General features: G+C 34.6%; 1 protein-coding gene across 2 annotated transcripts in view; it reads right to left on the reverse strand.

Annotated features, from left to right (window-relative positions):
* Positions 1-23,039, reverse strand: part of LOC310719776 (contactin-associated protein-like 2) — a 245,626-nt gene that overhangs the window by 127,997 nt on the left and 94,590 nt on the right. The window contains exons 3-5 of one of the 2 annotated variants that reach the window (XM_083529849.1): positions 18,771-18,881; positions 9,689-9,882; positions 1,376-1,523 (exon numbers count right to left, since the gene is read on the reverse strand). In XM_083529849.1, the coding sequence (XP_083385975.1) occupies positions 1,376-1,523; positions 9,689-9,882; positions 18,771-18,881 (453 nt within the window). The remainder of the gene's footprint in view (positions 1-1,375; positions 1,524-9,688; positions 9,883-18,770; positions 18,882-23,039) is intronic. The other variant, XM_083529850.1, reaches the window with a different exon arrangement.

Genomic DNA, 23,039 nt, shown 5'->3' on the forward strand with positions numbered 1-23,039 from the left:
CATTGGAGATGTCATAGATCATAGGAAACTCTCCTATTAAATTGCTAATAAAAAGCACTCAGGGCAAAATGTGGAATGGTCTGATCGAAAAAAGCACATATGGATCTTAAGGTCAGGTGTCCACAAACCTTTGTCCATATAGTGTATTTTCTTGTAATTGCTTTAGATCATATTTGGCATACATGTGACACACACAATCTGCAGTGAGGACCTTTGTAAAACAACTAGGCAAAAGTGATAGAGGTAGGTGTCAGATGCAGAAAGAGGGGCTGGATTAGCCACACACTTTGGAAAGACAAAGAACATCTAGAGGGTACATAACATAGACCATAAAAAAACGAAACAGAGAAAGCCCACAAAACACCTGAAGTAAAGGGAAGTATAATAGAAATGGATGTTGTACATGGATTACCATTACCCTTAGAGAGCCATCAGGTTTGAAGAAACATACTGGCATACTTGGCTGAACAGTCACTTTTTAGAAATGACTGCCAGTTAATCGGTCATTTAACAGCTGTTTGTGTGCTTGTTGAAACACCATAAAGATGCTTTGCTATCTAATAAACTGAGGTTATTGGGTAAAATAAGTGATTTTTTAACCTACCTGAATGAAGGCAACTTTTTTATTTTTCAAATAATAACCTTTGCCACACATTATGACTTTGTGGGACATTTGTAAAGTGGTGAAATGGAAGTTACCTTTTGAGATCTGCCTTTGACAAATCTTGGAGGCAAAATATTAAATTGCAGCCCATGCGCTCTATGATCCGCATATTTGATTTGGCACATGTTTTACGCTGGATGCCCTTCCTAACACAACCCTCCCTATTTATCCGGGCTTGGGATCGGCACTAAGACTGCACTGGGTTGTGCAACCCTAATGGCTGGGTTTTAGAAATTAGTTTACTAAAGGGACAGCGCATGTATGATGTTTTAGAGACAAGGTGAGGAAGGCGAGATTGAGATGGTTTGGACATGTGCAAAGGAAGGACATTGGTTATATTGGTAGGAGAATGCTGAGAATGGAGCCACCAAGAAGGAGGAAAAGAGGAAGACCAGGGAGAAGGTTTATGGATGTGGTAAGGTAGTTGGTTTAAAAGAGGCAGATGTAGAGAACAGGGGGGTATGAAGACAGATGATCCGCTGTGGCAACCCCTACTTTGAGATAAGACCTCTTCTAGTTCTGAAATTAACTGTTAGCCCAAAAGCAAAATTAATTAGAGGTTTTTACACTCATAATCCCATGATTGATTGTAGAACCCGCAGTCCATTCGGGTTTACAATGTTGCCAAGAATGGCCATAAGATAAGCATAGCAGAGTAAAAAAAATGTTTATTCAAATATATTTGTGTGTGTTGAAAGTGTGTGAACTCACAATATGGGCAGCCATAGATTTCTATCCGCAGACCAATCTGACCCTCTTCACTCCAGCCCAGGGGGATAAAGCGTAGATATCGTGCAACGATGCTGTGCTGAAGATCATGACGTACTACACTCTCTGTGTTAGAGTTTCCTGTAAAGACCTGCAAAAAAGTGCCACATATATTTCAGTATTATATGCAAGGAATTAGTTTTGTATAATAAAATGCTGAAAACAAAATTTAAAAAAAGTCAAATTAAAAATAAAATTTTCAGGTTATGCCTTAAAATGACTATTAGATACCCAGAATGTGTTATCTGCTACAATTTGTGTGTTAATTGGATACATTTGGCAAGTGGTTTATTGAAACAGCTTCTTAATCTAAAGCCCAATAGTTTAAAACATATACTCTTGTGTTTGCTTTCATAATAATTTTATTTAATTAATGCCAATGTCACAACATCACTGTAGACCTGAATATCATTCCACCATTCAACCTGTGTATAATAAACCATTATACATCTTAGGTATCTGATTTTCCTACTGTCTTATTATCCGGCCTATTAGAAGAGAAATTCAGTAGAGAAATACAAAGTGTAACAACTATTTAGAATTCATGCAGATATTTCAACTAGGCTTGTTGCAGTTTTCTGTTCACATACAATACCATCTGGCATTCATTCAGGTTTGACCTCTTGCATCCACCAGAGGCATTACTTTTTATTAGTATTCTAGTGTATAATAAAAAGTCAGCTAATAGGTGGAAACGTTTCTTCTCACCTATTGTTTTTTACCTGTAAAACCTGCTTTATCTTTAAACATGTCTAAAATATTAAAATAAAATATTTGAAAATGCACTGCAAACAGTAAGATTTAAAAAGCAGCCAGAGGTTGTTGTCAAAGAGTGGAATAAGCTTTAACCTTAATCAATTTGTGAGAGCAAATGTGATGTATTAGAACCTGTGTCTGTGTGTCTGGCCCCTAAAACTGAATTTCCAACACAAGACACTGTCCAAGAAACACTTTTAAGAGCTCTTAGCAACCATCCCTTTTATATCCTCAAGTGGTAATTGTTCTGGGAAGGTTGTTCACCTCACCTCACCCTATCATTGCAGACTTAATTGCTTAGCAAAAAGAATGCTTCAACACCCTGGTAGCAAGATTATACTGAGATAAACATGTAGCTAAGTCCTGGAGCTTTGGTCAAGGTCATATTGCCCAATTTTGATTTTCGTAGTACCCAATAAAATAATCCTTGTTGTAGCCATCAGATGCATCACTGAATAGATAGGATTTATCCAACTCTCTCTTTATATGACATTAATATTGGGTTTCCCTAAATATAAAATGTTGGTTGACTGGTGCATACCATCACTTTGGTCTATTGATGGTCCAGATATATTCTGCAAATTTTGTGTAGCAATCATTGCTTCATTACTCCTTGCCATAATTACTTCTTGCCTTAACTTTCTAGCCTTGCAAATACATTAAGGGGGACAGCAGTGTGATAAATGTTTAGTAAAATACAAGACCTAATAGATTTGGGCAGTTGTTCTTATAAGGAAGTCTGTTAATTCCAAGCTGCCTTCAAAACTCTCAAAGAATTAGACAATGTCCAGCAGCTATTGTGTATTCTGAATAAACCTTCCAGTTAATCAATCAACAGCTCATTTGCAGTTTTAAAGAACAAACATTATCACACTCTTTAGCAGATACATTATACAGAGGTAAAATACATGAAAAGAAGCAAATCAATAGCTCTATATAGTGGTTAAGACGTTGGACTTTGGATCCGAAGGTCTTGAATTCATATTTATATATATATAAATATGAATATAGAGGGTGCACGCATTTTTTTTAAAAACACTATATATAACTATATATATATATATATATATATATATATATATATATATATATATATATATATATATATATATATATATATATAGTGTTTTTAAAAAAAGTGCGTGCACCCTCTCATTCCACAAACAGTTTGCTGAGGACAGTCGAAATGGGGTCTATTTGGGCCTATTAATGACATTTTATTTGATTAATTTGCATTAATTAGAGCAATTCTATTTTATTATTTTCTTTTTTTATAAAATATCAAATATTCTTTCTTTGGAAATTTCAAGTCCTGACAACACAAAGCAAATGCAAATGCACGTCAAATGCATGTAAAGGCAGGAGAAACGTATGAAACTCGATGCAGACATTAATCTAAGCTCAAGTCTAAACCCGGTGGTCGAATCATTAAATCAATGCATGGAAAATATATACTGTACATTCCAAACCCTTCTAAACGATATAAAGCATTAAAGCTCAATGTGTAATAATAATAAAAAAAATAAAAAAAATAAATAATCAGCATGTGTTTAAATAATTTGCATTATTCTCAGCACACATTTTAGTCACATGCAAATTCATATACTGTACATGGTCGTTCTTTTAGCTCTGACAAATAATGAAGCTGGGTTATATATATAGATTTTATTTCCTTGTGGTCTCCAGAGATCCATGTTTGGATTTATTTGAATTGTATTGATTCCTATGTAAATCATCTGCTTGATGGTCTATTTAATAGATCTGGGTTGCCTAATGGGTATTTTCTACATCCTCAGTATCTGTATTTCTAATGGAAATGTCAAGATGTCTAAAGGAAACTGACAAAAACGTCTCGGGTTTTCTGCGAGTTGGGCAATTAAAATGTGTTCTAGTTTTCTAAAAATTGAATCTTACATCCCTACAATCAGAAAAGAAAGAAAGAAAGAAAGAAAGAAAGAAAGAAAGAAAGAAAGAAAGAAAGAAAGAAAGAAAGAAAGAAAGAAAGAAAGAAAGAAAGAAAGAAAGAAAGAAAGAAAAACTTCTGTAGTAAAATGACATTGCTCCTAACAGAGTTACATTTTCAGAAAGCTTGCCGAAATCATCCAGAGAGAATGCCAAAAACAAGCCACATGTTTTGAAGTGCAAATAATCTGTTATTAGTTAAATTATGCAGTTCTAAATTTATCTCTGGATAATATATTTTGGAAATACCAAATTCTACAAATAACAGAGGATGAAAAGTTAAAATATAAGAAACAATTACATTAATTAACACTTAATTTAAACTTCAAACAATTATTTAAACTGTGTGGCTGGCTTTCCAATAAATAAAGCTAAAACACGAACTGAACTTGATTTAGACAAAAGTCTATACAAACAAAACATTCATATTTATTGTATTTGTGCCTCCAATTCCCTTTGACAAAATCTTTACTCTTTACCAGCTCCAATTCACTGGACTCCTATTTTCATGTCCAAGAACTTTTCCCAACTAAATTCCTCAATATTCCTCACTTCTTATTAACAGACTATTAATATTATTATTAGACCTATTAACAGCATTTCTAAACTTTGCATCTATTATGATACAATACGCATATAAATCATTCAAACAGCCTTTACCCATAATCAAGAGCTGGAATTTAACATAAAATTTATTCACCTGAATTACCAATAAATTGAGCCACTACAAACTTGCTTAAGAGCTACTGTGCTTTGAACTGTAATTGTACTTTAAATCTATGACTGAAACACTTGTGACTAGCCTCACAGAGACTTATAAAGTACAAAAATGTAGCAGGCAGTAATCCAAAACCATAAACAGAAAGAAGGTCAGTTAATTGACAAATGGTTGTAAGACTGCACAGTTTCACCTTTGTTTAGCCATAAAGCAGTGGACCTTGCACTTTACCTGTCATCTGTGAAATGAGAAATGCCATTCTATTTCCATGAGCCGTCAAATATTAAGACAAATAATATAGAAAATATTTTGGCAGAAAACAAATGTTTGTAGGAAATATTTAGCTGGCTTTCCATCATATTTGATAGACTGGACTATGAGAGGTCTGGAATGAGGAGCTAAGGAAAATGAATAAGGGATTTGAATCACTAATCTTTGGAGCTGATTAGTTTTTTTAGGGTAAAATTAATGGAAGTAATGTGTTGCTTTTGCTCACAAATTGCATATCCCTGAACTGTGATGGCTTAATGCATATCAATGACATCTTCTGCACCAATATTAGCAGCAAAGTTTTCTGTCATGAAAAACAGACAGGTGGGCAGGTACAAATTGGACAGCTACTTTATCAAATTTAACACTGTTACTCATACGGTACGCCACAAGTCCACCTCAGTTAATGTAAACCACATTCTTGCTGTTTGTAAACTAAACTATGAAATTTGACTGACGATACACACCTGTTTAGAGTTGCATAATAGTGGAGATTCAATAAAATTCCCAGCTTTTTACCATATTCTGTCTCTGCCAATAGACTGAGGCATAATACATATATCTGTAATAGCTATGCATCCATGATCATATAAACTGATCAAGAATTCGAAACACTTTCAATATAATATTTGAGCTTTTAATAACTTTATAATAATGTATTATTCTATTATTTGTAAACTTTATTGACCAGATCTTTTCACAGAGCTTTCTTATGTGCAATGTAAATTAGTCTTCAAAGAAACCCAGAGAACATAAAAAATATAAATTTCACTTGACAAATTTTGCACCAATTTCCAAAAATGTTGGAAAGTTTATTGTAATGTATGTAGTAAAGTTATACTCAATAATATTTTATTTGTATAGCAATTTCAAAAAAAGATATTGCCCGAAAACAGCTTTACAGAAATTAAAAGATTATGAATATATATTTTAGCATCATATTTTAGTCCCTAGAAGTTTATCCCCAATAAGCAAGATGGTATGCAAAAGAAACCTTGAGAGGAACTACATTCAGAAGCGAAGGCATTTTTAACAGGGCAAATGTCCATTAATTCTAGTTTCATCATTTTTGAGGTTCACAATTTCGGGAACTTCGAGCTGCGTCGTAACGCCGTAGATTCCTCACAGCATGTGCTGTATGAGGAGCTCCTCATGGTCGTGACATGGGCCGTATCCAAGCTGGATATAGCCTGGCCGTTCGAGAAGCAGAATCAGCGCTCACCCAGTAAGCTGGATGAGCGTTTTCTGCGCTACGTGTCACTGCCTCATCACCGAGGCCTCCCGTTCTTCCCCGACCTGCACACGGAGGTGTCGAGGTCCTGGGAGACCCCGTATGCTGCTCGCACCTTTTCTTAACACTCCTCGCTCTACGCGGACGTGGTTGGGGATAAGGAGTACGGCTACGGGGCGATGACGCTAGCCAGCTATCTCTCCCCTAGCATAGCATTGTCGCTAAAAGCCCCGGTGTTCCCAAAACGTTACGACGCAGGGTCTCATTCCCTCGGGGAACTAGGGTTACATACATAACCTAGAGATGTTTTCAAATGTTCACTAATGGATGCTTGAAGGCAACAGCTAATTATCATTCTTTAGTGTTTGGTTTAGTCAGGTTATTAAAATTATATGTATTGAGTTTATGACTTCTAAACTGCTATGATTTTCATTGGTAGTGATATCAGAAAAAAGTTTTATCAGTAGCACCTATAGACCACCACTTTTAAATACAATCACCTAGGGTGCCCAGTAAAATCAAGAAATAAAAATGCATTTCTTAAGAAGCATAGAAGGTTTTTCCACTTTGCTTGCATAATTTTATACATCTCATAACATAGAGGCAAAATTGGACAAGCCAATAAATAAATAAAAAAAATAAACAAAGTAACACAGAGGCAGGACATCAAACTCTATAGCATTTCAGTTTAATAAACTCTTAATAATTTGCTAAAATATAGATGCATGAATTGTCCTAGGTTTAAAACAACTAAATTAAAAATAATTTGTATCGTTTTTTCAACAATGGACACTGTCCCAAAGCTGCTTTACATAAATATAAAGATCCAGGATATAATTTTTCACATTACTATGTTTGTCCCTATGAATGTATCCATAATGAGCAAGCAAAAGGTGACAGTGACAAAAAGCTAATACGAGGAAGAAACCTTGAGAGGAACCAGACACAAAAGGGATCTGTACTTGCCCTACAGTAATGATCACATTAATCATCTTTATAAAAGGCATTTCTTATTTCAGAATACATTTTTATGGGGAAAAAAAGTAGCTAAAATAATCCCCTTTCACACATATTACAATTTAATAATTGCAGTTTCAGTATTGTGTAACTACATTCAAATGTGCTTAAAATGATAAAAATGCTAAATAAATAAATAAAAAATAAAAAATTTAATAAATAGAATGTTTGAGATCAAAAGAAAGTAAATGCTATTTTAAATTTACAAAATCACAAAGACCACTGTGATGATTACAACTAGGATTTTTTGTAGCAATGTGATGAGATGAGACTTTTCTTAAATGTCTTTCAATGCATGCCAGCTTTCATTTATTTATCATTTTATTATGCAATAAAAGATTTTTTTATATAAATTATATCTTGTTGACAGAAGAAATGTATGCCTAGGATTTAAGTAACATTTTCGCGAATTTTTGAGGCGTTAGAAGGTAAGTGCTTTGAGGTCAAAAAACTCGTCCAGTTGTAAATCCATCATAAAAGGCTTCAGTCAATAAACTGCAGTAGAAAAAACGAGATCAATAGACTTTCCTTTGTTTCTGAGTAGCATAGTAAAAATAAATATCCATATCACGTCAGAGCTTAAAAATCCCACTTGTAATATTCTGATTGACATGCCACCTCAACACTCCAAATACATTTCAGAATCATGAAGTATGAACAAGCCTCATTCCTTCTTTCAAATCACAAAGGTGTATAGTTGGACAGAAGTATACTATCTTAAAGATATTGGTTGAACATATGCGTGCATGGATTCATGGGTTGGTTTAGTATTAAGAGGGCTTTAAACTTGTTTCTCTTAACACAAGTTGAGTTCTTTTAGCACAAGTTTTGTCCAAAGTATTAATTCTTTTTTTTTATTCATTAAACCGAAGACTGTTTGTGACACACTGTGTGCTGTGTTTTTCTTCCCTGGTCAGTTGGACACCACAGGCATCGTAGATCGCATCAGAGACCTCTCCTAAACCTCTCCAACTATTCATTTTTGTTCAGGCATGCTATAAAATCTAAGAGGTTGATTAGTCTGAATATTTGTTATGATCATGTGCACATGCAGGGAATAATGTTGCTTTTATGAATTTTTTATAATAAAAGTAAAACAATTTGAATGAAGCAAGCAGTGATTATTTGCAGTATGTGTGACGATGGCTGACAGTTGTAATAAAAGGAAAAAAAAAAGATTTTAGGAAATAAGCACTAGTTTTTTATGTATTATTATTATTATTATTATTATTATTATTATTATTATTATTATTATTATTTTAAGCCTTTATTTGACTTATGTTAACGTGTCACACTGTCAGTGGTGGATCTTCTGTAATTACTTTTTCTTAATTAAATCCTGATCTTCAGGTTCTTCAGTGTTTAAAAAATTCCGGATGATCTTAATGAAGTTATATATTATGTTATATGTGTTATATATTATGTTTTCAAGATAAATGATCAATTATCAATGTTTGAGCTAGTGCTGAAATATAAGTGTAAATACTGTGAACATGTGAACACTGCAACAATGCAATTGCTTTCACTCTAGAATTGATTTTACAAATTCTGATGATACTTTTGTTTGTTCATATACAGTACATGAATACATTTAGGTGTGACAGTATAAAAGACAGTATAAAATGTCCTACAATTCTCAAACATAAGGAATCCACAAAGAAGCAATATGTCACCCAGTCACCCAATTGCATGCATCTCAGCATTATATCATAACTAAATATAGTGTATCGAAATATAGTGTATCGAAATCATTAATTGGCTTGTGAAGATAGACAAGTGCTTCTTAAAATTTTAAATAACATGCTAACCCAACAAAAACACATGCATGTGTCCTAGGATCTACTACTTAGTTTAAAATTCTACATAAAAATATACAAAAAGGGAAAGTAATTCCTTCCTTTTAGACCTAAAAGGCAGAACTGAATGTATTATGTTTGTGTGAGCAACTAAGGGGCCAAATCCTAAAAACAGTTCAGTCAAAATCTCCACAAACCAAGACTGCTTTTTTTATTCAGTTGATAAAAACAAAATAACTAATGGACAAACATATTATTATTATTATTATTTTTATTATTATTATTATTATTATTATTATTATTATTATACATTATGGAACAATTAGTTAGGAAACAAAGAAAATGTACACAATTGTTAATACTGATGAAATCAATACAATCACGTACAAGTAATGAACTTGGACTTCTAGACCTTCATGCATATGAGATGCCATACTGTATTGGCATTTCTTGAAGACTTGAAGTTTCTAAAAGCAGTAGTATAAATAATTCAGTACAGAACTTACCCAGATGTTTCCATCCTGATGATAGGGTTTCCAGTTCCTGCCCATGTCACTGTAAAGTAGCCGGTAGTGTGTGGTCCAGTCTGAGCTGCTGTATCGGCCTTGAGTGGCGATAGCCGTCACCTGCTTCCTGCTGCCCAGGTCCACCTGCAGCCATGGATAATGATCAGTTTCGAAAGGCGACCAGCCTCCAGCACCTACAAAGCCCGAAAGCAATGGATTTATTTATCATGATCAGAAAGCATATATAATTTTCAGTATCACCATTAACCCTTTGAACTCATGGCTAATTCTTCTGTTATTGATACTAATAGATAGAAACCTTTAAGCTAACCAAAAATTTTTTAATATAAAACATTCTGATATATGAACTATACTTTATACTTTAAAACGTATGTAACAGTATGTTTGTAGTATTCATTAATTAATAATTAATTAATTATTTATTAATTAATAAATATTTATTTATGAATTATATATCCTATTTTCATGTCCAAGAACCTTTCCCAACTAAATTCCTCAATATTCCTCACTTCTTATTAACCCCCCTGTTCGCTCACACTCACTCACCGTCCAATCTACGGTTCATTCTGGCGACCATCAATGGTCTACCTGTGTTTCCGAATATACCCGTTTTTCGGTACATGCTGCTTCCTAGCTTATGTTTGTTTCCCAAGGCTAATAAATGTCCTATTCATATTTTGGTTTCCAACCCTTAATCAAAGCGTGACAGTAATAAAGTTTCCACAGCCTTCAACTGAATCTATTTCTATCTAGATAATATGATTTTATAAAAATTTCTAAAAAAAAACCATTAGTAAGATGCCATTTATATTTCCCATGTCACAAAATATACCCCAGATATACTATATCTAATATAAACCAGTAGAGCAGATTTAGCATTTTCTTTGCGCTTAGTTTAAAAAAACTCATGTTTTTCTCAATCTAACACCAAAAACTCTGAACGCTGGCACAATGCCTTCTCCCCATAATCTCAAGCAATACATTTCAGGACATTTGTCTCCCTTGTTATGCTTACAAATGCATCCTTTGTGAGTCTTTCTATAAGGCAAAGAAAATAAAAACGACAGAATAAATGCAATATATCTCAAAGGAAAAGGCTTGTAATGTCAGGTGCCATAAAAATCAAAAGCATAAAAACCAGTGACATAACATTGTACCATGCAGTTCTTATAGATACTGTATAAAGAAATCTGTCACTGAAAAAACTCAGATTTCGAAGCCCTTCAAGGATCATGATACAATCTTAAAAGTCACTAAGCTTTATTGATAAGCACATAGAAGCAGAGGGGGAAAAACACAATAAGCTTTGGTGGTTGACAACCTGGATCCCCACCAAAAAAGAAAGTCTTAATGGGGCCATATTAAGAATTGAAGCACTGAAAGAAAGACGAGTGAAAAAGTACAGAAGAGAGGAAAGCCAGGGGGACAGGAATCTTACTGCAAACTGGCACAGAGGCAGATGCTCTTTGATGATAAGAGAGAAAAAAGCAAGGCCACTGGAAAACCACAAGCGCTGAAATGGAGTTAGAACGCAGCTTACTAGAGAAAAGAAAGTTAAGAAAACTCGAATGAAATATTGTGGAAATAATCAGAGGGTGTCATTAAAATAAAAAATAACAATACAAAAACAGAGCAGAGCAACACTACTCAATACTGTGAGTCTGTATGCAAAAGGAGGCCTCGTAACATACCACTCACAGCATTTTATAAAGACCTGTTTTCAATTTTATCAGAGGAAGCATATACTGTAATATCACTTACAGATTGTTAGCTGATATGTGATTTTACAGCTACCTTGTGCTACCTTATTGCATTTCCTAGCTTGTTGGTGCATAATGGAAGATGACTGATTTGGGAGACATGGGAATAAATTCCTATAAGTAAAGTAGACGAGGGATTTATTAAAATAAGCATTAAAACCCCAGATGAAACATTTATATTGGCTAATAACAAGAATATAAAGTAATAAGCAGTGTTGGGCAGTAACGCGTTACCAGTAACTTTTGACAGTAACTAATACTGTAACATGTTACTTTTAAAAATAAAGTAACGCCGTTACCGTTACCGTATGGTGCGTTACCCGTTACTTTTTTAAATGAATGAATTTCGGCTGAAGTGTAGCCTACAGCCTAACCTGTTTATAGCAGAGACGCATTGTAGGATTGGTGGATGAACCACTGTAAATACGAAGAAGACGCGCTGTGGGCGTGTCTCCGTTTATTTAGGTCTGTGCGGCAGTAATGACGAGTCGAGGCGAGAGCAAGACGAGTTTCTCAAAGTGGAAATATGCTCATTATTTCACTTTAGTTGAGTATAAAGACAGCAGACTTTTAAGTCAAATGTAAGCTGTGTCTTTCTGGTTCGAAGCTCGTATCTACTGCAATAAACAGCAACTCCAATCTGTTGAAGCTCCTCCAGGAACCCCATGTCAGAAGCTAGAAGCTAGAAGCTAACCCCGGTGTTCTGTTGCACATTGTTGAAAATTTTTAAGAGCTCAACACAACAGCATAAGCCACTTTAGTTTTTGATTCTGAATATATTATTTAGCTTGTTTTGTTATTTATTTTAGAAATCCTTGTGATATATTCAGTTTGTGCTGGTCTGACTTAGTGTTTAAAAATTACTTTGTGTTTAAGTCAGTTTTGTGTTTGTAGACCATAACGCATAAAAGGGCATTAATGGGAACATTAAAGAACGTTCTTTAAAAAAGTAACTAAAAAGTTACTTTTAACAGTAACGCGTTTTTGGTGTAAGTAATCAACAAAGTAACTAAGATACCTTTTGAATGAAGTAACGAGTAACAGTAACTAGTTAATATTTTTTAGTAACTACACTGCACAACACTGGTAATAAGCATGGTAAATAATATATAGTTTTCAAAACATAACTAATAACATATCAATTTGGCAATAATTAGTCTTGGAATTATAAATTCAAGAACGTGTTAAAATTGTGGCCATGACCAATTACATTATTTGCCTAAACATGCACTACGGGTCAGATCAAACCTAAGCAGTGCTTTTGGAGCATCGGTCTACGAGATCTTTAATAAAGTACCTCATTCTTTTACTACTATTTCCTTTCTGCTTTATTCCTACAATAAATGACAAATTAATTAAAATATTTTTTGTATATTTTGTTAAATTACATCTTTTTCTCTTTGTCTCTTTTCACCTCTTTTATCTCATTTTCATAAGTCAAAGATTTGCCTTCAAAATGCTTATAAATGTGTTTATCAAAAAACCAAACAAACAAACAAACTAGTGTTTTCTGAAGAAAACGGTGACATTACATCAGGAGCAATGTTATTACATCAGTAGCAATGAATCTGAAAAAGAAATTACTTGCATGGCCAATAGACATAACTGTCTCTATGCTGCATGCTAAGAAGCTTTAATTCTCTTGGGTAATTGATGTGGATTTTGGATGAGTACTGAAGGAGGAGAGAGAAAGAATGAAAGGGAAAGTGAAGTGCAGGGATCAGTGGGCCTGTGCCACTTATTAACACCCCAATTTCATGCACGGCCACATTGGTATTCAGAAGAGTCCTTGTGCTGTGCCTGAATGCTAGTCACGTCTGCTTTCCCCCTCTGCCAACCTCCCTCACCTTGAACACTTCCCAGCTCTCCCTCTCATTAGCTTCCCACTAGCTGGCTATTCGGCCTGACCGTCTGTCTCCATTCTCCCCTCCCACCTCCTTTTCCCACTCCAGCTGTGAGGGACAAACAGGGTTACACTCGACAGGGTTTTGACCTTTTTCTTCCAGGCCTCATCTCACAGACGAGCTAGTGCTAAGTAGATGAAAAATAGAGGGAATAGTATGAAGTGGCCATATGAGGGATTTAAGTAATAAACCCCTCAGATAAAGCATTCATATTTACTAATACCCAGAATATAGCAATTAGCAAGTAATAAGCATGTTAAATAATTTACAGTTTCCAAAACAAAACTAATAACACATTTACCATATCAATTTGCCAACAATTAGACTTTAATAAAAAAAAATTCATTAAGTAAAGAAAACACTATACTGTTTGTTTTCAATGTTAATTTGCGTTACATGAAAGAGAATGAAGTTTTGTTCATTAATTAACATCTTACTGATCTTAAAGCATTCAAACTTTCTGTGGTATTAATATAAATAATACATTTGATTCGTCATCCTGTTACGGCAGACAAAATCTGAATATCAAAGCTGTATATTGGTCAGTACTTAATACCCGTAATTGATTCACAAAGCCAGGAAGGTTTCATTAGTAAGGTATTGTAGACAAGCATAATGTTGAGACTCCATTTTCTGTCTCTATATGGATAGTATCTAAAGTGTCCTGGGATACACTAAAACAGCATTGAACAATAATATATTTAAATCCATTCGAATGCAGTTTCTGCACATTTAAGCCAATACTAAACCTGTGTTTTTTCAGTGTATCAATGTAACATCTAGTTTGGGACAATTCCCTGCCAAGCCACCAGAGGGAACCCTCATCTGAGTTTTGAATGTCTTCTTTATTGTAATTTTCATTGTTGTTTCTTTTTTGTTCACTAAATAAAGTACGTTTAGCTTCTGATTTAATATGTAAGGTCAGTGTATACCTTCTGAAAACTACTCTTATGCACACACATACACATGATCGCCACTGTATGTATCCCCCGTGTGGTGGGTCACTTGTGCATGTCATAAGAAATACAATGCGTCTGTGACAAAGTGCCAAAATATCACAGAGCACAAACATTATGAACAATTTGGAAATGCCAATCATTTTACAACAAATGTTTTGGTGGAGGAAACCCCAGAATTATGCAAATAGGTAGAGCTTTAAAACCATGCAAACCCTTAGGCAAATGTGCTAACTATTCATTCATCATTCATCTTCTCCCGCTTATCCGTAATTCGGGTCGCGGGGGCAGCAGTCTAAGCAGATTCCCCAGACACTTCTCCGTGTCCAGGGATCGGGCTGTCAAGGCCCCCGCCTTCGACTGCTGCCCAATCCTCTCAGCACCGGTCCCTTACGGTCCCTCCTGCAGGTGGTGAGCCAACGGGAAGGCAGCCCCACGTCGCTCCGACGTCACGGCCCTTGATTTATTTTTCTCGTAAGGGTCCCCTGGAGCATAGAGGGTTAAGGGCCTTGCTCAAGGGCCCAAGAGTGGCAGCTTGGCGATACCGGGGCTTGAACCCCCGACCTTCCGATCGGTAACCCAGCGCCTTAACCGCTGGAGCCACCACTCTCCCTTCATGTGCTAACTACTGATAGATAATTCCAAAGTTGTACAATTGACAGCTGAATAGCCATTCTAACAACTCTAGATTTCTTCTGTTTTTTTCGGTTTCCACTTAGTCAAATTTTTCCCAGCTCTATCCTAAATCATATCCTTTATTTATTTTTAATTAGACTTCTTTTCCTAACACACTAATCTGTTTCCCAGTACAATCAAATGTTGTTTTTATAGTCTGTAGTTCTCTATCCCCAGAATACTTTGCAAGCCATAAATCAAATGATGATTCTTTGGGGTTTTTATACCCTGCAAGGGATGAATAAACAAATGTTTATAAATATGATTTGATGTTAAAAAACCTGCCTCAAGCTCATTTGCTACTTGGGAAGGTTACAGAAAACAATATGTGAGGCAATGTCCCAACAATGTCTTGAAGTACAGCCATAAAATGTGTATATCTCCCTGGGAACAAGCACTGATCACAATGCTCCCAGAGGCTTCTGGTCTTTCTGTGATACTAAGGGGTGTCTCAAAATGAAATTGTGCTATAAATTGCTAAAATGGTTCCCCAGTCAAATAGTATCATTTGCAGGCCTATATAGTGTGTCACTGATAAGGAGAGAAATCTGTGGCTGGCATATGAGTGTCCAGGTCCCGTCTTTACCAATGAAAGTGTTTTATGATACCGCTTGTCCTAGTGTATCTAATGGGTCTGTTTCAGTGATTGGCTCTGGATGTGCTCGATAAGTGACCGAAGCAAGAATGCCAGACTGAGACTGTGAGAAGCTGTGAACTCGGACATTCTGCCATCAACAATATTTAACAAGTGTGTGGAAAGAACAAAATTGGAAATTAATTTTCTGTGGATATCAGTCTCATGACAGCAAATGCTAATTGTATGTGACAAACAATCCTAATTTCGAAAAGGGTTGGCATGCCATGTAAAATGCAAAACAGAATGCAATGATTTGCAAATGTAATAAACCTACATTTTATGCACAATAGAACACGGTAAACAAATAAAATTTTTCAATTAAGGAGCTGTACCATTATAAGTAAAAAGATAAATTGTAATTTATTTGATGGCCGAAACAGGACTCAAAAAAAGTTGGGATAAGGCCATGTTTACCACTTTTAAGCATCCCCTCCTCTGTGAGTTTTGGGAGAGAAATGTTGTGCATATCATGTCTAATACAGGATTCTAGCTGCTCAACAGTCCTGGGTCTTCTTTGTCATATTTTTTGTTTTACCATGTGCCAAATGTTTTAAAATGGTGAAAGATCTTGACTGAAAGCAGGCCTTTTTTTTCTTCTTCTCAAAATAGTAAATTTCCCCAGTTTAAACATTTGATATCTTTTCTGTATTCTATTGTGAATATAGGTTTATCAGAATTGCAAATAATTTTAATCTGTTTTTACGTACATTTTACAAAGCACCCAAACTTTTTTGTAATTGTGATTGTATGATTTCAAGTATAGTATAGAAGTTCAGTATAGCTGAGAAGTTTATGCTTATTGCAAATTAAAATATATGTCAAGAAAATAACAAACAATTATTCAGAAATAAATTAGCATTTGGATCTAACTTTGACCAATGTTATCCTATTTGGCTGCTATTCCAAAGTTTAATCAAAATAAATAAATATTCTTAATAACTTTTGCTATATTATAGACCTAAATATATTTAGATATAGATACATTATGAACAACATGATGATCACTAAAGTAACAATGCATGCTTTAATTTTTATTCTGTTACAATATATTTGTATAGCAGTTTTAACAATAGACATTGCCAGAAATAAGCTTTACAGAAATCCAGATCTAATTTTTTTATTTAAAATGTAATCTCTAATGAGCTAGCCACAGGCAATGCTGGCAAGAAAAAAATTCCCTGAGGCGACAAGAGAGGAACCAGACTCAAAAGGGAACTCATCTGTGTGACAGCAGATAGTGTAATAAGTGGGATAACTCATCCCAATTGTTTAACTGTATACTAGTCAAACAGTGTTAGTACAAACAATGTTAGTACAAAGGGAATTTGAGAAGGAGTAAAATTTGAGTTCTAAATATCTTTCTTGTGCCAACTTCAAGATTACCATCTGTCCAATAATGGAAACTTGAGTGTAAACTGTGCTTAGCACTTGTTTAAAGAACATCCACCTGGTATCCAAGTGGTATAATCAACAGAAAACACACAGAGGTCTGTAGGCAAGACCATGTTCACATTCCATATAATGTTAAGGTGATGCGTGGAAAAATGCGTTCATATTTACAGGTAATTAAATTTAGTTTTACTTAAAGTATTCACATTTTAGTAATGTATTGCATATATTATGTATTATGTACTAAATGCTGTCGGCTTATTTCAATTTAATTTAACTTAAAATGAACAGTGACCTGGAGAAGCTTCTTCTTACATAAAAATCAGTAGTGCATTTAAAGTAAGTTAAGTTCAGTGACTTTGTTTATTGGGGATGCTTGTTTCAAACTTTTAGTTGGTATTACATTAGCAGTACAGGAAGCAGTTTGTGCTAACTTTTCTGCTTTTTTTTTTTTTTTTTTTTTTTTTTTTTACAAATTGGTGTTAACATTGTGGAAACCAATATTATTTAATGTAACCAAATAAGTAAGAAACCTTATGTAAAATCAGCTCTATTTGACTAATTTGTAAACTTTTCTACATTTAAGTGTAACAGAGCAAGAGTTTGAAGCTGTTCCAGCCTGCAAGAGACATCTTTATTATCCTCTAATAATAACATAAGCCTGAAGATTACTGCTAATGGTAAATTGAAATACATTCAAAACCAAGAATCTCAATGTGTCAGTATGGTCTAGTTAAAGCCTGAAACTGTCTTAGTGGAAAAAAAACACTTGTCTACAGTTTCAATATTTCTAAAAACCTGCATATTTAATTGCAAGAAACAGCATTTCAGTAAATTTACAATCAATTAATTTCCGGTTTTCTGTTTAAGATGTACGACAGAAAGAAAAATATTTGGTGATTAAATGTTTTGTAATATATTGTTAAAATTAATTACTATTTCTTATCAGTGCATTATTTAGTTAGTGTTTAGATTTCATCATGAAAAAGGGTCATTGAACATTTTTTTTGTGTTTATCAACGGAACAATATGGCATAGCAGCTGAAATGCATTTTTCTTCATCTCAGGTTACGTCTATCAATTATTATTTGTGCTATGCCTATCAATTATTATCTGGGCTATGTTTATTAGACTAACAGTCCACCATCCATAGTAAGAGAATGTCTTATATGAGTAGGACTTATTTTGTGATTTTTATATTATTTTGTATTTTGTGTTACAGATGCAGTCAGATCCAAAGGTGAGCTGCCATTTGCTTGGGGGTTATTGTAAAACCTGCATACTATATAAGCACACTGCACTTTCTACCACAGCGGGCTTGACTGTGCAGGGCCTCCAAGGTGTCAGTTAAGATTTCAAAACACATTGTAAAACACACCTTTCAGTTATTCTAGATTCAAGTCAATTGGCTCATCTGCTATTTTTCCTGGGGGGGTGGGTGGAGAAGACTTAATTTTGCATATACTTGAGCGATAACTCATAGCAGCATACCCGATGATAAAGAACAGAGTGTCATATGGTCATATGGTCAATTTCACTTAAATGTTTTGAAGACAACAATCAGTTGTCTGCAAGTACAGCACACAGAAAATCTAAAATATGAATTGAGGAGAACAGCAACATAGAAAATGAGAGAGGAAAAAAAAAAAAAAAAAAAAAAAAAAAAAAAAAAATATATATATATATATATATATATATATATATATATATATATATATATATATATATATGGTCTCTTACCTCCTCTTCTGTTTAGTTTGGCATATCCAGGAGCATATCCTGTGGTGAACACAGATGAACCACTGAAGGCACTGTGGGAAAGGGGTGTGGCTAGTGCTTCATCACATTTGTCTACAGAAAACAACAACAAAAAAAAAAACAATCACATCACAATCGCACTTTATCATTAATACATCAATCACATCCTTGATCATCATTATAAATTCATTACAGAAGTCTTATCCTTCATGTTCAGTGTTTCAGGTACATACAATGAAGTACTGTGTGAATCACAATATGTGTAAAATTACAGGAATTACAGTTCCATTGAAAAGACTTGAAAAGACTTGCCACTTCCCAAAATGTCATGCCATACATACATACATACATACAGATGCAATAACTGAAAGCAATTTTATTAGTATATTTCAATCATAATTCAAAAGGGTGGATTGAGATCAAAATCAGAACGAAAACAGACCTAACAAAACAAGGAAACAGGTGTGCAAAAAATACACCTAAGATTACAGGAGACAACCAAATGCCTATTAAAAATAACAGGAAGGGGGACAACACAGCAAGACACAGGTGAGAAAAACATTCAGGGGCATGACCAGGAAGGAGCTAGGACAAGAATAAGGCAAACTTCTAAAACAAGAATGAGCAGTAAACCACTAAGGGATGCTTATTGCTGATCATATGAATAATAAATAAATAATACCACCACCTGATATACTGAAATACTCTTTCCAAACTCTAAACACTTATTTATAGTCAAACTAAATTAATATGGTTGCCAAATATGGTTGCCAAATGAGTACAGGCATTTGTAACAAAATTGATTTAACATAAGGTCCTAAAATAGCATTGTAATATTAATTATATTAGCATAATAATGAATATAGAGTCTCAAATGATTAGACTATTTCACTGCAACAAAACCCTAGATAATACAGTCATGCAATAAATGACAGAATACTTTTTGACAATGTGAACAAAAGTGTAAAAGGAGACCATCTTGCACAGCTGCTAGGGTATACCAAGAAGTTAAGCAATATGTTCTTTGTGGGATTCCTTTTTGTTCTCTAGTTGTCTTCTTTCCATCTGCAACTGACCTTATTAATAAACCCAAGGACCCACCATCATCTCTGATTCGCTTCCATAATTACTAACATTACAGTAATAGAAACCCAACATTGTTCATTTCATATGTGTTACATTCACACAATCAACAAGGACAACTATATTGCAATTCTGCACCTTTTACTTATTGGGGGAAATTATTATTGCACTGCCTCACTTACATTATTATTGTACGTACTCTGCAAAAACCTACCGATAATGTTTTTTTACATACATGGCAATAAAGATTATTCTGATTTACTGTAAGTGTAATTAGGTGTGCTATTATGTGTATGTATAGTGACTTGCAATAAACTGGCATCTAGTCTAGTGTGTGTTGCTGTCTCAAGGACTGAGTTCCTGGGACAGGTTCCAGATCCACCATTTTAGGATAAAGAGGACACAATGCCCGAAGGATGGTGGGAACATGGGACAGAGTAAGATAGACAGAAAGGAAGAGAAACAAAGAAGCGTATGATTCTTAATGAGTGTTTGTTATGTTTCAGCCTAATTGTATATACACCGATCAGGCATAACATTATGACATTCTAACATTATTACCTGTGAATTGAATAACACTGATTATCTCTTCATCATGGCACCTGTTATTGGGTGGGATATATTAGGCAGCAAGTGAACATTTTGTCCTCAAAATTGATTTGTTATAAGCAGGTAAAATGGGCGAGCATAAGGATTTAAGAGTTTAACAAGGGGGAAATTGTGATGGATAGACGACTGTGTCAGGGCATTTCCAAAATTGCAGCTTTTTTGGGGTGTTCCTGGTCTGCAGTGGTCAGAATCTATCAAAAGTGGTCCAAGGAAGGGTCAGGGGTAAACCGGTAAAAGGGCCAAGGCTCATTAATGCACATGGGGAGCGGAGGCTGGTCCAATCCAACAGATGAGCTATTGTAACTCAAATTGCTGAAGAAGTTGTTGTTAATAAGCAACCAGTCAGGACTGTTTTGGCAGCAAAAGAGGACAAACACAATATTAGGCAGGTGGTCATACTGTTATTCCCTATCGGTGTACTTCCGGAAAGGAAATGCAAAGAAAAGTAAAACATGTTGTACAAAAGCAGCATACTCTTTTTAAAAGGTATGTGTGCCATTAAAACTCAAAAAGTAAACAAGCTGGCAAGTGGGATGTGTGTGCATAGTGATCTGAAATGAACTGCATCTCATCCAGGGTGTACAGCATATCTGTCTTACACTAAATCTTCTTGGGACAGACTCAGGATTCAATTTATGAATAAATAAAGGAAAAATTTTCAGTGCACAGACAAGACATTTAAAAAAAAAAACATTCACAGTTGCAAAATTATCAATGCTCATAATTAATCACTTTAAAAAAATTCCCATTATGCATTGTTTTTAAACATAAAAATCCTAAGGAAAAAGATCATAAATTTGCTTTTGAACATGTGCTATTTGTTGCATTCAACTTGGAACCAGTTCTTTACAGAAATAATTTTGTGTTTGAAAACATGACCGAGAGCCAGATACCAGCAGTGCTATTCTGTACTCTCATAAGCAATACACTTACACCCGTATATGCACAGTTATCAGCCACCCTGGAAAAACAATGCCACATCTTACACCACATGACCAAGTGCGAGGAACCATCAACCACAGAGATACCAGACTGTTCCGATACAAACAACATCACATGCAGCCAAGAAGGAGCAGAACATAAGCACACAAGGCTGGAGTCCAATTCTCTCTGTCCATGCCCAACAGCTTGTTCAGGGGAAAAATCCTGAAAAAAAGGTCTTGCCAGATTTGTTTTGACACGGGCTAAATATTTATTTCCATACCTCTGGACTTATGTCAAGGACATTATCATCACAGGTTTTTCATAGTTTTTTTTTTACTTTTGTTTAATATTGATTCCCTTTCTCACCCAAAGAAAACAACGTGATTTTAATCAAATGTACCAAACAGCATCTAAAAAAAAAATATTAGTGAGAACACACTTGCTTTCTTTTGCTGTTTTTCTCACTTACACATAGGCATGCATTGTGCACTATATTCAATAGAATAAACTTGATCTCCAACATGTCCCCGAGGAAGCATTTTCACCTGAAGGGCATACCAGTGCAACAATATCATGGAGTTCAAACCAACAGTCTGTACCAAGCAGCTGAGCTATTAGAGCTTGCCAAAATCTCTCTCTCTCTCTCTCTCTCTCTCTCTCTCTCTCTCTCTCTGTTCTCAAAATCAACATTAAGCATTAAGATATATATAAAAATAGAATTAATATAAAATAAAATCTTATATTAAATAATCTCAAATTGTATGTTCAATCAATCTATCTATCTATCTATCTATCTATCTATCTATCTATCTATCTATCTATCTATCTATCTATCTATCTATCTATCTATCTATCTATCTATCTATCTATCCGTCTCTCTGTTTTTTTTTAACCAATAATTATACAAATATTTTATATATACATATATTTTAATATTAAAAAATTTACATATATAAGTAATGTGTAATGAGTAATAAGTCTGTACCTTCATGATATCTTGCCATCCTTCACTGCAGATGGTGTGTGTGTGGCCAGTGTTTGCACAATATAGTCTTAAAGCTTTTGTTAATGAACACTCCCTGCAAATGTTTAGGCTTGTATTTACTGTGAACAGTTCTGTCACATGGCCATTGTTTCACATTATTTCACCATAAACGCGCCTGTTATGCTGAATCTACTAAAATGATCTACCTAAGAATGTATTTAGTGATGGAGATTAAGTCACTCTGGATAAGGGAATACCATGTGTGTGGGAGACATACCATATGTCTGCCAAATACCGTACACGTAATGCAATGTACAACAAACCATCATGAAAACCAAAAGCAAGTCTCAAATAGCAATCAGGCAAGGTGTGTTTGTGAAAAATATGGTCCATTATTCATTCATTCATTCATTTTCTCCCGCTTATCCGTAATTCGGGTCGCGGGGGCAGCAGTCTAAGCAGGCCCCCGCCTTCGACTGCTGCCCAATCCTCACAGCACCGTCCCTTACGGTCCCTCCTGCAGGTGGTGAGCCCACGGGAAGTGGTCCATTATTATTATTATTATTATTATTATTATTATTATTATTATTATTATTATTATTATTATTATTATTATTATTATTATTATTATTATTATTATTATTATTATT

The sequence above is a fragment of the Silurus aristotelis genome, assembly GCF_946808225.1.
Source record: "Silurus aristotelis genome assembly, chromosome: 25".
Taxonomy (NCBI): Eukaryota; Metazoa; Chordata; class Actinopteri; order Siluriformes; family Siluridae; genus Silurus; species Silurus aristotelis.